The sequence below is a fragment of the Syngnathus scovelli genome, chromosome 13 (genome assembly GCF_024217435.2).
Source record: "Syngnathus scovelli strain Florida chromosome 13, RoL_Ssco_1.2, whole genome shotgun sequence".
NCBI lineage: Eukaryota > Metazoa > Chordata > Actinopteri > Syngnathiformes > Syngnathidae > Syngnathus > Syngnathus scovelli.
The window spans coordinates 5,921,260-5,935,809 of NC_090859.1; the positions used below are offsets into that span (position 1 = coordinate 5,921,260).

The 14,550-nt window shown below is 39.6% G+C and overlaps 2 protein-coding genes across 5 annotated transcripts; one reads left to right on the top strand and one right to left on the bottom strand.

Moving 5' to 3' along the window:
• Nucleotides 1-1,722: 1,722 nt before the first annotated feature.
• On the top strand, nucleotides 1,723-9,957 carry c13h18orf54 (chromosome 13 C18orf54 homolog). 4 transcript variants are annotated; one of them, XM_049737207.2, is made up of 15 exons: nucleotides 1,723-1,863; nucleotides 2,482-2,617; nucleotides 4,087-4,237; nucleotides 4,482-4,649; nucleotides 4,796-4,919; nucleotides 4,993-5,056; nucleotides 5,140-5,326; nucleotides 5,450-5,517; nucleotides 5,792-5,888; nucleotides 5,975-6,067; nucleotides 6,178-6,229; nucleotides 6,316-6,373; nucleotides 7,164-7,313; nucleotides 8,046-8,098; nucleotides 8,946-9,957. In XM_049737207.2, the coding sequence occupies exons 2-15, from the start codon at nucleotides 2,483-2,485 to the stop codon at nucleotides 9,127-9,129; spliced, it is 1,584 nt and encodes a 527-aa protein (XP_049593164.1). In that variant the 5' UTR covers nucleotides 1,723-1,863; nucleotide 2,482; the 3' UTR covers nucleotides 9,130-9,957. The 4 variants fall into 4 exon arrangements, with proteins under 4 accessions (XP_049593164.1, XP_049593163.1, XP_049593165.1 ...); XM_049737206.2 differs by having other exon boundaries at nucleotides 1,776-1,937; XM_049737208.2 differs by having other exon boundaries at nucleotides 1,776-1,937; nucleotides 5,819-5,888.
• An 814-nt stretch (nucleotides 9,958-10,771) lies between these two features.
• Nucleotides 10,772-14,530, bottom strand: LOC125979207 (sperm-associated antigen 16 protein). Its single transcript, XM_049737205.2, has 3 exons — nucleotides 13,332-14,530; nucleotides 11,899-12,003; nucleotides 10,772-11,606 (listed from the first exon to the last, which is right to left on the bottom strand). Exons 1-3 carry the CDS (start codon nucleotides 14,256-14,258, stop codon nucleotides 10,959-10,961), a joined length of 1,680 nt encoding a protein of 559 aa, XP_049593162.1. The 5' UTR covers nucleotides 14,259-14,530; the 3' UTR covers nucleotides 10,772-10,958.
• Between the last annotated feature and the right edge of the window lie 20 nt (nucleotides 14,531-14,550).

Here is a 14,550-nt window from a genome sequence, read left to right on the forward strand (position 1 = left end):
TGACGGCATCCCTTACCGCCGGTGCTTTGAAAGTCTTGCATGAAAATGATAAAAAAACAATCTGGCAGGGAGGGGAGAGATGATTGTGACTGATGTAGTGGCTTGACTGCAAACTACAAAATGGCTGGAAGTGGCTGTCAGGTGGAGTGAGCTGAGAAAGGCAGTGCAGAGAGAGACAAAGGACAAGATATTGCACACAACATAAATTGTATATAAAAAAAATTAATAAAAAGAAAACACATATTTACATACTTTCCTCATTATATTTATGCACCTTTGGCAGCACGTACACATTTTATTATTGTTTATATGATGCCATGAGTTTGGCACGCCCAACTCTATGCTGGTTAGCCCATTTCTGATCACAGCACCTCTTGAGCCTAATCAGGTTGGATTTGGGGGCCTCGGTGGTAGGCCCATTTAAGCACATTCACAGAGATGTTACAGGCACAAGGGTACAGTAAGGAACCAAAAGGTGATGACAATTCTGAGTGGCCATGACTGACAGACACCCTTAGAAAAAAAGGTTTTTATATTTGCTGCACTGATGTGGCGAGGCCCACAGTGTTGTTTTTCACTGGCCCTGTAAGAGATTTTGCTATGTGCAATTTGATGAGAAGGACAAATACTCTGTGGCTGTACTTGAGTAGACTTCTCAGGTGTCTGTACTTATTTTTTTTTCTGACGTTATACTTTTACAATTGAAAACAAAAACAAAAATGGCTGCACATAACACGTCGTCATGCCATAATCATGTCTGTGAGCATATGAAAAAGACGGACGCTCGAGTGATTTCTTCAGCCCTGATATAAAGGTGTCAATGTGCGCCAATCATTCTTTATAACAGCTTTCGTGAACACATTCTGCTAAGATCTCAATTTGCCTTTAAATTAGTCTTGGGCATTTGTTGTTTACCTTAAGGAAGACTTATTTGGGATGACAAAATGCCGTTGTAGATTAAAAATTGACTTTGAAAAACGGCTTCATAAAAGACATACCGCTTTTTCTCCTTGAAGGATAAACATATAACCTTTTCATCTTGCTTCAAACAGTCTTCCATCGGCATCAAATTTAATCTAATTGGACATTTCGGGATCATTATTTGTAACTGTTTTTCAACTGAAAACCAAATTGATGTGGATACGTACAACGCACACTAGTGCCGTCACTTCTCACGTAACAGTCGGCATGCATTGTGGGAAATGTAGTTCATGTTCAATGCACGCTACAGCATCTAAATTAAGACAATCCTGTTAAACTCTCACGGCCCACGTTTACGTCTGACACGTGACCTACACAAAGCCTGTACTTTTACTTTAATTTACTTTTTTAAGAACATCTCGAAATTAAAAATCAGGAGAATAAACAGACAACGTTATTACACGCAGTAGAGAAGAAGAAAGAAGAGCCAAGGACATTAAAACCCCGATAAATACATTTCTTTATTATTATTATTATTATTATTATTATTATTATTATTATTATTATTATTATTATTATTATTATTATTATTAAAAACGATGTGGTACAGTTTGCATACTGTCTCAAATATGAAGAAAAACGCTTTTCAATTAGGATATTTAATGTCTCCCGCGACCCCCGTGGGGACTAAGCGGTTCAGAAAATGGATGGATGGATGGATATTTAATGTCTAAATATTGCACATGCGCGTGAAAGAGAAAATGACGTCATGGGTTTAGCAAACGACTCAGGGCGCTGAAATCTACCCAACGGATGGGGCAAGGGGTTGGAAATGACGAGACACTGAGCCAATGGGATACGTCACTAGTTAATCTGATTCTGGACCAGCCTCACCCGGGAGCCTTGAACGTGTGTGGCGGAGTCTGCTCGGAGCAGCAGGAAGTAGGCGGTTGTTGTTTTTTTGTTTTTTTTTTCTGTTGTTGTTCAAAAAGTTAGCACGCCAAATACAACTTAATGTAAGTTTGATTGTTAACTCAGTTAGTAATGTAATTAAATGTAACTTTTAACTGAACGCCATTCTATTATTCGTTTCAATAATCTATGCAAGTTTTACCAGTTCGTCGGTGTTAGCTAAACGATCATTAGCAAAACATCTACTCTAAAGTTCGTTTTTGTGCGGTAAACGGTTGAACAAATTCTAAACAAAATAAACACTTCAAATTGGACGGCCGGGGACAGTACCAGTCATTGTCATTATTTCAAATGCAGCGCTCAACGCGTTAGCATTTACAACGGGTTCCCTAATATTTTAATGCAACATCGCTGTCACCACAGTCTCACTTGGTTAGCACAGCAGTTACAAATTGGTCATTTGGAGCTATCAAATGAGATTAGAGAACTATGCACGTTTTTAGTATTTTGTTATGTGGCCTACGCAGTTTGAACTCACGACGTCGATCTCCACTATGAGGCGGACATTCTAACCAGTTAATCACCGTACCGCCCTGTCTTTGTTTCAATCATTTATAAATTTTAACCTTGGATTTTTTTTTTTGTCAGCATGGAGTCTACCAGCCCCTTGAGTGACATGGTTTCTCCAGAGTCAACAGTGACAACACTGCTGTCAAGTTCTGGCCACTTTAGGAGCAGCCTATTTTCATCCGAGTTCAACACAACATTCAGTTACAGAGATAAGGTAAAATACGTTTCTGGAACTCAAACATGACTTTTTTTTTTTTTTTAAATCAACTTTCATGACATAATACATCTAAAGACAGCCATTCATCACCAGAGTAATGGCAATGGCAAAATGTTTTAGACCATGTAGCACATGTGTCAAACTCAAGGCCCGGGGGCCAGGTATGGCCCGCCACATCATTTTATGTGGCCCGCAAAGGCAAATTGTGCATCAAATTCGTGTGTCATTACTAGAATTGCAAATTGTCTTCACTCTTAAATATTTGACCAGTTTTTACTCATCTGATTTGAAAATGAGTTATTTGTCAGTTTGTTTTGTAGTTTTTACTGTATATAATATCAGGTGCTCATTTATTTAGGTTGACAGTCATAATGGCCCTCCGAAAAAGAAGCTATGACTACAATGCGGCCCGTGAAAAAAATGAGTTTGACACCCCATGTAGAACACCTACATGTGTTGTGATGTGTTATTTTAAAAAGTTGTGGAGTCAAAAAGGAACTCGCATTGAGATGACGACTAGGAATTAAAATTGGAATAGCCGTGAACCAGTGGCTTGTGTATCAAACAATACCAAAACAATTAAATACAAACAAAATACAATCAACTCTTAACCAAAGGCCATAACAAAGCGAGTACAGTACTAGTCTGAACCCGAGTCAGTTTATAGTCTCCAAACAATATTCTGAAAGAAACAAACAAAAACATCACACTCCTTCGTGGCCTAAAGAATAAGGACAAAGAAAAGGAAGGGGCGGGGGCTTTGTTTTCTTGGGCAGAGGCTCTTGTGTTGAATACTTACTGGCCCTTTTTCTCATTGCAAAACTTTCCAAACATGTCTTTATTTTCTTATTTTTACAAACTTGTGGATTTACATGCCCCGTCCCATGACCCTGTGTTTGGTAACCACTGCACTATAGAACAAAGGCATAGCAAAACAATATCAAACTTTTAAAGCAAGCGTATTTCAATAAGCATACTGTCTATGAGCACAATCAACACAGTTTGAATATTTTGGTCAACTACTTGACAGACTGTTCACGTTAAATCATAGCTAGGTGGAGGGTGTTTCTTGCATTCAGTTATCTAGATGAGTGCCAGGCCAGCTCACTTAGCATTGTTTGTTAGGTCGTATCAGTAAAGAGAGGCACCAATGACAGAGGAGGTGGGAGCCAATCCTAAACAAGCACCAGGACACATTTTCATGCACGAGGTATATTGCAAGCAATCCAAACATACATTTTCTATTCTGTTTATTCTTATTCGGGTAAGGTGAGGCCTACCCCAGATGACTTTGGGCGAGAGTTGAGGTGAACCTTAAACTGGTTGCCAGCCACTTGAAGGCACGAGCAAATGCACTGCTATAAGTGATTTAAATAACATTTGTACATTCATAAGAAAAAAAAGATGGGTTAAAAAGGGAATTGTTCATTGTTTTTCATTAATTGTTCAACTTTTAATTTCCAAAGGAATATGACTCAGCCTCTGCAGCATTGGAAGCCTACATTGCAGACTTTGACAGAAGTCAAAACATTGAGTCATCGGAAAGGCTGATTTTGCCGCAGAGTCCATTGTCCAACCCAAGAAGACCTCGAATGAGCACACCCAGAAACAAATCTGGTAGGTAAATGCTAGATTGTTGTGTATTTGCTGAGTGTAGAGACAATCGGGAGACTTGACTTTCGGGAGACTTGACTTTTCCACTTCCTGGAAATAAAATTAGGTCACATTGAGTGGTCCTATCTTTACAGTCATAAGAACAACCACTCTTCTTGGAAGACTTTCTACAACATCTTGGAGTGGATAAAATTGAATGGATGGGTTTTCCTCTAAGATGCTTCATGTTTTGTGTTTCGACTTGTAGTTCTCAGGGAACGTTTAACAGACAGAGAGGTGGCGTATCTTACCCTCCCTGTCAGTTCCCTCCGTCACCGCGACAACCGCGACAGACTTTCGATGACAACAGACGAACTGCTGTCCATTCCTCGTGATGGTTCCATGCCTGTCACCCACACAACTGCCTTCATCCAAGGTTTTTAAAAACATATTCCACCACTTACATTGTGATATGTGTGAAACTTTGACTGGATCGTCAAACTAAATTGGTGATTTAATCACAGTGATATTTTGCGTTCTAACCTCAGGTGTGTTCCTCTCCTTGTTTGTTTGCTGGATCAGGTCACTTGTCTCAGTCTGTGGCCGCTCAGGCCTATGTGTCATCTAATGCAGGGCACAGAACAGGGGAACATACAGAACAGAACATATCCCACCCATACTTAAGCAGGAATTGCAGCAGCTGCAGGTTTGCACGCTTGTCCTTGTTATTACATTACGTGTATCATTTGGGATCTTGACCGATATATATCATCCACCAGATGTAAGGGAGAACCCAAAGTTTCCACTTTGAAACAAGATGTCCCTTTTGTCAGATGCTTAACGGTAATTTCCTGTCACTATTATCTTTGAGTCTTTAACTCTATTTTAGGAGCATACTCTAATTTAAGCCTGTCTTTATCTGTTAGTGTGCACACAGAGGAACAAGGGCAGAGCAGCTACTGCTGTCTTCGCCGTCCCGTTTACAATGCAGGTACAGCGGAAATAAGGCAGATCTGGGCCACACTGGGATCAGCAGTGTGTCTGACTGGATCCAAGATTGTGACCTTACTGAGCCACGACTCCCATCAGATGTCGACCTTTGTGACAAGCTTGGTATGGCATCATTCAGTCTCTCCAATCCATTTCCAACCATTCTTATTTCTTTTTCTTTTGTCGTGGCAAGGGAGAACCTTACCTAATAATGACAGAGCTTGTCCTTTTTTGTTCTACCACTAGCATCAATAACCAGAACATCCTCTTGGTTAGCAGATACAGAGGATAATCCTGGCAAGACAGCTCATCAGGTACAAGCTCAAAATGCCTTTTCCTGATCAACTGCTTCGTGTTTCAAAATACCTGATATTATATTATGTTATATTTCTTGGAGTGCTCGGGGATCTGTCATATGTCTGTGCACGGGCATTGATGGGATATTTCTCTACTTATTTGGCACACGCACGTGTGTGGAAAATTAATAATAATAAAATAAATAATTTTATGAATTAAGCTTGGACGTTTAGAAATTAAACAAAAAATAATGTCTTTTTGTATGGGGAAACAAATCTGGGTGTCACCCAGCTGAGTCTAAAAGATCTGAGGCTTCAGTTTGCTGAACAGATATCTTGGATCGCTTCAGAAAGAAAAAGCTCAGACGTCACAGAATCTCTTGTGAGAGGTAAATAATAGAAAGTGATTTAGTGACGCTTAAAGGACACACTGTCTGTGTTGACTCCTGTTTATGTTCTATTCTCCTTTTGTCAGATAACAGGCTAGAGTCACTAATCCAGAAAGCGGATGAAGTGCTGAACTCACTATCACAGCGTTTTGGAGGCGCAGAAAGTCTTGCAGATTCAGGTAGGCTTAGTGTTGGTTCTCATTACATGCAGTATCCTGAAGAAGCAAATCATCAGACTATGAGCTTAATGTTTACTCATTTTCATATGCATGTTTATTTGATTATATAGAATTGAATAGTGAGGAAAAGAAGCGCTGCTCGACTTCCCCGCCGCTCCCTATGTAAGATTGCAAACATTATTTACTTTTTTGTTTAACAACGGATTGCAATCCTAATCTCTATCTCTAATTGTTTAATAATGATGCAGACACTCAAAAGGCGCAGCAGAGGTCAATACTAGGACTCTGTCAGTGGAAACCAAGAAGGTAGGGCTGACACGTTGAGTCACTTTGAGTGGTTGGAGTAAATTAAACATAATAGACTAAAGAGTCTTGGTTGGAGTACCACACTATAGTGTAGTTCATGAAATGTAATGAAAAATTAAAAACCCTTTGGAACAATATTTAAGACACTTTCAAAATTTAGAAAGAATTTTAATCACAAAACATACCTCATAAACTGGACTGTGAGTGGTTTCTTAATTAATTGATGTGTATAAATGAAAACATTTAAAGGGGAAGTCAACCAGCTCAGTGACCTAGTGGTAGAGTGTCCACCCTAAGACTGGATGGTTGTGGGTTCAAACCCTGGCCGGGTCATACCAAAGACTATAAAAATGGGACCCATTGCCTCCCTGCTTGGCACTCAGCATTGACGGTTGGAATTGGGGGGTTAGATCACCAAATGATTCCCGGGCGCAGCACCGCTGCTGCCCACTGCTCCCTTCGGGGATGGGTTAAATGCAGAGACAAATTTCACCGCACCCAGTTGTGTGTGTGACAATCATTGGGACTTTAACTTTTTAACTTTAACCCAAAAAATGTCTTTGTAATAATATGTTCTGTGCAGTCCAACCGGTCAAAACACAGTGTTGATTAATGATTTGTTGGTGGAATATTAATTACACAGCCCAAATCCACCTGTTATTATCCATCTCGGGGCACCCATTTTCCCAACTGCTGTCGACTGAAAATGACATCACAGTTGCCAGGTCTCAGGTCACAACCAATCACGGCTCAGCATGTGTACACACTTCTCTCTTTCCTCTTGACTCAGGATTGCAGTCACGATAGCACCATCTCTCAGCAGCCTGGTCCATTGGAGGCTCTGAAGCAAATGATGTTTAGACTACAGGCTGTGGAGGTGGAGCTTCACCGACAACAGTATCCACCAGTTGGGCGGACCTGCAGTAAAGGAACTCAATCAGTATGTAATTTGTCTGCTCTCCCCATAAAGACCAAAAATGCTCAAATTGCATACAGATAAAGCACCCTTTCATTGACCTTTAAACCAGTAAACCTCAAACCCAAGTAAAACTGCGTAAAAATGAAGATATTTTTTTTCCATAGACACCCATGTTAAAATATTGCTAATACACACATTTGTGCTGGTTGATTAAGATTCTACCCTCTTGAATTCGTGGACAGGCGCTTAAGATAATAGCAAACCAGTATACCATTAAAACGATCATTTTGATACAAAAATTATATTTGCACCCATACAATAACACCACTTGCATAATCTAATGAGATCCCCCCCAAAAAATTGTGTTGTGCCCCAAAGAGAGGTTTGGTAGTTCATACCTCAAAAAAATGTCCCCATGAACGCTAATTTTGTTTGACACAGATAGTTGTCAACTGACGAATATGTTATTGCATTTTGTATGTGCTGTAAAACCTCAAAACATTTGACACAACTGTTTGTATGATGCCTTCATGAATTAATGAATTAATACTCCAGTGAGTGTCACTCAAATGTAGCAATTAGTACACTTTCAAATATAGCTCTTGTGCTGACTACTGAATTCACGAGATTGTGCTGGTGATAAAATTGTGATTGGATGGTGTGTTTTGTTCATTTGATGTGATCCCCTAATGGGACAATCACTGGCTTCTTTTCTCTAACCACTCTCTATTCTCTGGTCTATTTGTATTGCAGAGGCCTGAAAGTGAAGCAGAGCAGGCTTTATCTGGTGCAACATCACTACAAAGGTACTGTAACTAAATATGTCAATCATATGCCCTCCCACATAGATTGATCAGAGAAACCAAACTTAAAAAAAATACAAAAAAACAACGCCACACAGGGAGGGCCGGAGGTGGAATCAACAAATCCTGGTGCGGATTAAAGAAACGGACCGAGACCCACTTTTTCAAGTGGTCTCGGTTCGCTTCCAAACAAACTCTAGTGCGGTTCGCTTCCGGTCTGAATACAAACAGTGTAGATCCGAACCAACAGCACAAATATGCAGAGCAGGAATGCAGCACGTAGGACTTGCATGTTTTCTTCCATTTCCCGGTCTGTCTCTGTGTGCCGCCCTGGTCATTGCTGTCCAATGGGAGCACAGATCATCACAAGCGTGGTTGTGTTTAGAAAATATACTTCGCTTGTAAAATGTACAGTCTGAATAGGAACCACACCAAACAAAAAAAATTAAGAACGCTTTTTGGTCCGGACCAAACAAGCGGACTAAAGGACTTTTCTGGTCTGAATACACCTTTCATTTCTATCACAATCTGCGGCCACAGCTTGCTAAATAGTATCTTAGCAATTTAGCAACCACTGACCTTTTGCTTTTAGCCATGTGTACCACTATGACCTAGTTCAGACTAACTTAGAATATCATGCTGCTTTGTTTTTATATTGTCACAACCATGGAATTTAAAAAAAAAAAAGTTTCAAGCGGAACATAAATCTAAATGTTAATTCATCCTTTCCAGAAAATGAGTGAGCTGGTACACATTGTATGGAACTATTATTAAGGATGCAGTATTCTAACCACTGTAATTTAACCAATAATTTAACCAATTAATTTAAAACCACAGTTTCCACCCCCAGGGCTCTGCATCACCTCAGTCGCCTTAAGCTGCTGTTGGAGGAACCAAGAGAAAAACATGAGGAAGAAAAGGATATAGATGAAGGACGCTACTCTTCATCATCTGCTGACGTGCCATCAGCAGGATTTCCGTTAAATATGGAAACAATGTCAGATGGAGATTCTAGTCAGTGTCAGCATCCATGAAGCTTTTTCCACTGGTGTTTCTAGTGTTTGTTTAGCACAGTACGGTACTGTTTTGAAGAGTTATTGCCAAAAGGAACAGATGTTGAAATGTATTTCAATTTGTGGTCCAGATTGAAGTGTAATGCAGATCAGCAAATTTACAAGTACACTATATCAATAATGTATTAAGGCCTTGTTTGCCTTTGGCAAACAAGTGACAAAAATCATGAGGTCTGCAAATGGATTATTAGGATTTTCCAATTTAGCTTTTACTATTGTGTACGCTGAATTATTTCAGTGTACTGTAAGAGGAAGTAAGAAAATAATTGTTCGCTAAATACTTTTTTTAAGTCCTTTGGTGTGTTATGCGGGTTTCAAATATATCATTTTACAGCACAGTATTAATATGCTAATTTTTGTATGCTTCTATCAATGCAAATGGCTGCAATTACTCTTATACACAAAACTTGAAGCTGATGTCAAAAGGGTGTTTAGATGAATCAACAGAATGATTCATGAAATCGAGCTTCATTAATATTCAGAGACACAAGGAACCTGTGGTCTACAGATATATATACTCTGCTCGGACACCAAAAAGTGTCTTTGCATGTATTTTTTTTAAACAAATGACGTTTTTGTAGTTTTTTATATCGGTCAAGTAAGCATGATGTTTTATTTTTTTCAATGTTAGATATGATGCAAGTTGTATTGCATTGAAGCGCAGAGGTTTTGTACCATTTTTGTTACAGTAAACCACACCAAGCACTACTAACTGAAGCTCTGAAAGCTCTTCTAACCCAAATGTATTCTCAAATCCAAGTGAATAAAGCCTTTTAACTTGTCCATTTATTTATTTTACAAATTTTACTCTGCACTTTGCATCCATGCACACATACCTATTTACGTATAACAGAGCTATTGAATGCACATTCCTGGCATCACTGCAGTCCTTAAGAAAGATAATTTTTGGAACAAAATACATACATAAATGTAAGAGGAAGTAAGAAAATAATTGTTCGCTAAATACTTTTTTTAAGTCCTTTGGTGTGTTATGCGGGTTTCAAATATATCATTTTACAGCACAGTATTAATATGCTAATTTTTGTATGCTTCTATCAATGCAAATGGCTGCAATTACTCTTATACACAAAACTTGAAGCTGATGTCAAAAGGGTGTTTAGATGAATCAACAGAATGATTCATGAAATCGAGCTTCATTAATATTCAGAGACACAAGGAACCTGTGGTCTACAGATATATATACTCTGCTCGGACACCAAAAAGTGTCTTTGCATGTATTTTTTTTAAACAAATGACGTTTTTGTAGTTTTTTATATCGGTCAAGTAAGCATGATGTTTTATTTTTTTCAATGTTAGATATGATGCAAGTTGTATTGCATTGAAGCGCAGAGGTTTTGTACCATTTTTGTTACAGTAAACCACACCAAGCACTACTAACTGAAGCTCTGAAAGCTCTTCTAACCCAAATGTATTCTCAAATCCAAGTGAATAAAGCCTTTTAACTTGTCCATTTATTTATTTTACAAATTTTACTCTGCACTTTGCATCCATGCACACATACCTATTTACGTATAACAGAGCTATTGAATGCACATTCCTGGCATCACTGCAGTCCTTAAGAAAGATAATTTTTGGAACAAAATACATACATAAACATGTATTTGTTTATTTTATTAAAATACATAAATATGTATTTTATTAATCCCCAAATTCACTGGATCTTGTCTACTATACTTTCCAAAGTCCTACTTGAGTCCATTTAAATAACTAACATTTTAGCAATTTTTAACTCGCAAAAAGAAATCAACATTTCAGTATTCTAATGTGGTCTACATCCAAACATTAATGAGCCCATTACTCCCTGCAGACATAACAGTCTTACCCATGTGGTCAAAGGTGACACTTTGCACACTGTCCCTTTGTCCTGATAGACTGCTGACCTTGCAGGAATCCACATCTACCAGTCTGAGCAAACTGTCACTGCTCGCAATTGCCAGCATCTTCCTTGATGGACTGAACGCCACTTGATTGGCACTCAGGGGCCCTGCATCTATAGTGCGGAGAGCCGCGGTGGGCCTCCTGATGTCCCACAGGTTGACGATACCGTAGGTGTCACAGGAAGCAATGACTTCCTCATCGAGGCCTATGGTAGCATGGTTGCAAGGATGCTGGTGTCCAACAAAGGATGCGGTGCACACACCAAGCCTGATATCCCACATGGTGAGAGTTTTATCGGCCGAGGAAGTGAGGATAGTGTTGGAGAAGGACTGGAAGCAGACGCTGTTGACCGAGGCTGTGTGGCGACGCATTGTTAGCCGGCATCGCTGGCTGTTCAGATCCCACAGTTTGGCAGTTCTATCAGAGGAACAGGACACCAGGAAGTGACCACATGAGTGGAAGGAGCACGCCCAGGTGGGTTGGCTATGACCGGAGAATGTCAACACACAACGCCCAGATAATAAATCCCAGAGCTTTACCTGCAGGAAGAAAAATGTAAAAGTTAAGCTGTCAAGGTGAAGAAAGCACAAAAGGGTTAGACGTAGCTTAGTCTGATAAAAAAAAAAAAAGAAAATAATTTTTAATAAATAAAAGAGGACATTTCCTTTAAAAAAAATCGGACTACTTCACTAATTGTGAATGGCAAACCACAAATATAAAGGCTGAAAAATAAAAATGGCAAGTACTTTTTACAGAAATCCTGAATCCAATATAAAGATCATTTTAGTGGGGGTTATGATCCTTAAAGAGGAGAAGTGAATGTGAACTAACGGTAGTATCTCCGCTGGTTGTTGCCAGTTTAGTTCCTTCTGGATGAAAACTGCAGCTGGACAGCCAATTGGTGTGTCCTTCACCTGTCAGGACCATCTGGCCCACCTGATGACACAAAATATCATGAAATAGTAAACTAATCAATGAAAGTAAGTTCTGAATTTACGTGATACTATGCAGTAATCCCTCGCTATATCACGGTTCATTCACCTTTCTCGGCCTCGCTGCTCCATGTTTTTTTTTCGCAGTGCATGGTGTTATGGCTTCAGAAGAAAAAGACACTACAGAGCGGATTCAGGCAGCAGCGGCAGTCAGTAATACGCGTGAGTCACAATTGTCCAACTATATAGTACATACTTCGTATTGATGATTAAAATTATTATTTTACTGGAGTTATTTGTAAGAAAGCATGTACTTCTCTTTGCTTGGGCCTGAAAACAAGTTTTGTATGTATAATAATGGTAAAAAAATAAAGGTTTCTACTTCAAGGATTTCGCCTATCACGGATTCTTTTCGGAACGTAACCCCAGCGAAAATCGAGGGATTACTGTATATCAGTTTTTTTCTATAATTTCTCTTGTAAAAATTTCTTTAATGGAAATGCAGAGCGGAAGCAACAATTTGTAGTCTCAAAGTCTTCAGAGGTCCTACATTCTGTGTGTTTCTGCTAATCTGAATCCCCTGCCGTTGAACTGGCTTATTTTTATTTTATTTTTTCAAAAACTTATAAACTTATAAGCGATACAAGGCAGCATTTTAGAATAGTGATTAGCACGTCTGCCTTACAGGTCCGAGGTCATAGACTATAAATTGCCCATACATGTCATTGTGAGAATGAATGATGAGGTGTCTGTGGCAAAAACAGTCCCTCACCTTGCATAATTTGGGTTTGGCAGATTCACCACCAACAAACTTTTTTTTAAATAAAATCAAATGCCTTAAAAGGAAAATAAAACACCCAATGTGATGTATTTCAATGAGGATGGCAAACGCACCTTTCCTTACACGTGTTTTGCATTGCATTTGGTGCTATTGTATAGATTTGTGATTCTCAATGTGTACCATTATTTGTTACAGGGGCCCTCTCTACTGGTATACGACAGAATCATAGAATTGACCATTTTTATTTTACTTTTATGCACGATATTGTATATTTTAACAAAGTAATTTAAGCACTGTAAAGTTTTATTATGATCTAGAGTTGATATTTAAACTGCGTAAAATTACAGTGTCTTATAATAATATTAAATATACTTTTCAGGATGATAACAAACAAACACTTGGGCCACTTGTAATTTGGTCATTATAGTAGTGACGCTATGAGAGTATTTTTATGTTTTTATTTTAAGAATTTTAGGAGCGAGGGTAGTACTTGGTGTTTGAGAGGCTATGCTCCTGATCTATGTACACAGGCAGATATTTTATGACTGTACCTTTTCCCTGCTGACTGGCAGTGCCCACAATCTCCAACTGCAGTCGTCACTGGCACTTGCGAGGATTTTTCTATCTGGATGGAGGCTGATGCAGCTTATGGGAAGAGTGTGGGCTTTGATGGAATAGAACAAACTGAATGTCCTTTTCTGTTCACCAGAATTTCCCTGAGGGCGGTGAAGGTTCACTGGCCTGCTACACACAGGAAATTCTGTGTCCTTTGGGTGTCTGGCGGTGCTTCGCAATTGGGCTGTATTCTTTTTAACCTTTCTCTCTGTCTTTGTTTGGATTTTGTCCAGATTCAGACTGGCATTCAAGTTGTTCTGTATTCGTTCACCTTCTATATTGAGAAGCATCTTCTGCCTCATGGCTACCTCGTATTTGTCATCCAGCTGTCTCAGCGCTGGCTCATAGGCTGCCAGGCGTTTCTTCAGGCTTTTAATATCCTCAATCAGACGGCTTTTGTCGGCAACCAGTTTCTGGCAATGCAGCCGATGCAGATCTCTGTCCCTCTGCAGCCTTACTAGGCTGTCCCCTGCAGACAGCACTTGCTGTTTGAACTGGTCGGTCTCTCTGTAGACCTTCAGCAGTTCAGACTGAAGGAGCTGCTTGTGCGTGAGGGCATCAGAAAAGACAAGGACCCCCGGTGGTGGAGGAGCCGTCAACAATGGCTCTGTCAGGAGTTTGTGAGCTGAGCTATACCACTCTACCTCAAAACTGTCCAGAGTCCGACCCATCCCGATTTTCTGGAGGAAGTTCCTTATAAAGTCGTCTACCGCCTCTGGGATGGTGTTCTCTTCTTTGGACGTTCCAAGGAGAGTAGCGGAAGTGGAGGTAGCAGACGGTTCTTCTGCATTGCTCTGTTTGCCCTTGAGGGAAGAACTGTCACTCGTTCCCCCCATTTCTCTTTCTTTGGTTTTTGCTGACATGTTCTCCCTTCCGGCACCTTGTTTTGTGGTTGCTATAGTAACTGCACACTAATCAATTGATTATAGCCAGCGCTAGCAAATTCATAGAGCACATTTGTTACTTTAGCATCCTTTAACCTATTGAATATCCGTTGTAATAAGCGATCTTTATTAAGTTACAGAGATAATGTATAATCAACGCAGATTAGTTTTTATTCCAAACCTTGTCACTTGGTAACGTAATAAAGGGCTTGCGATTGACGTCACCGCATGTGGGCAGGGTACCAATTTCACAATGAGATGCGCGCAACTA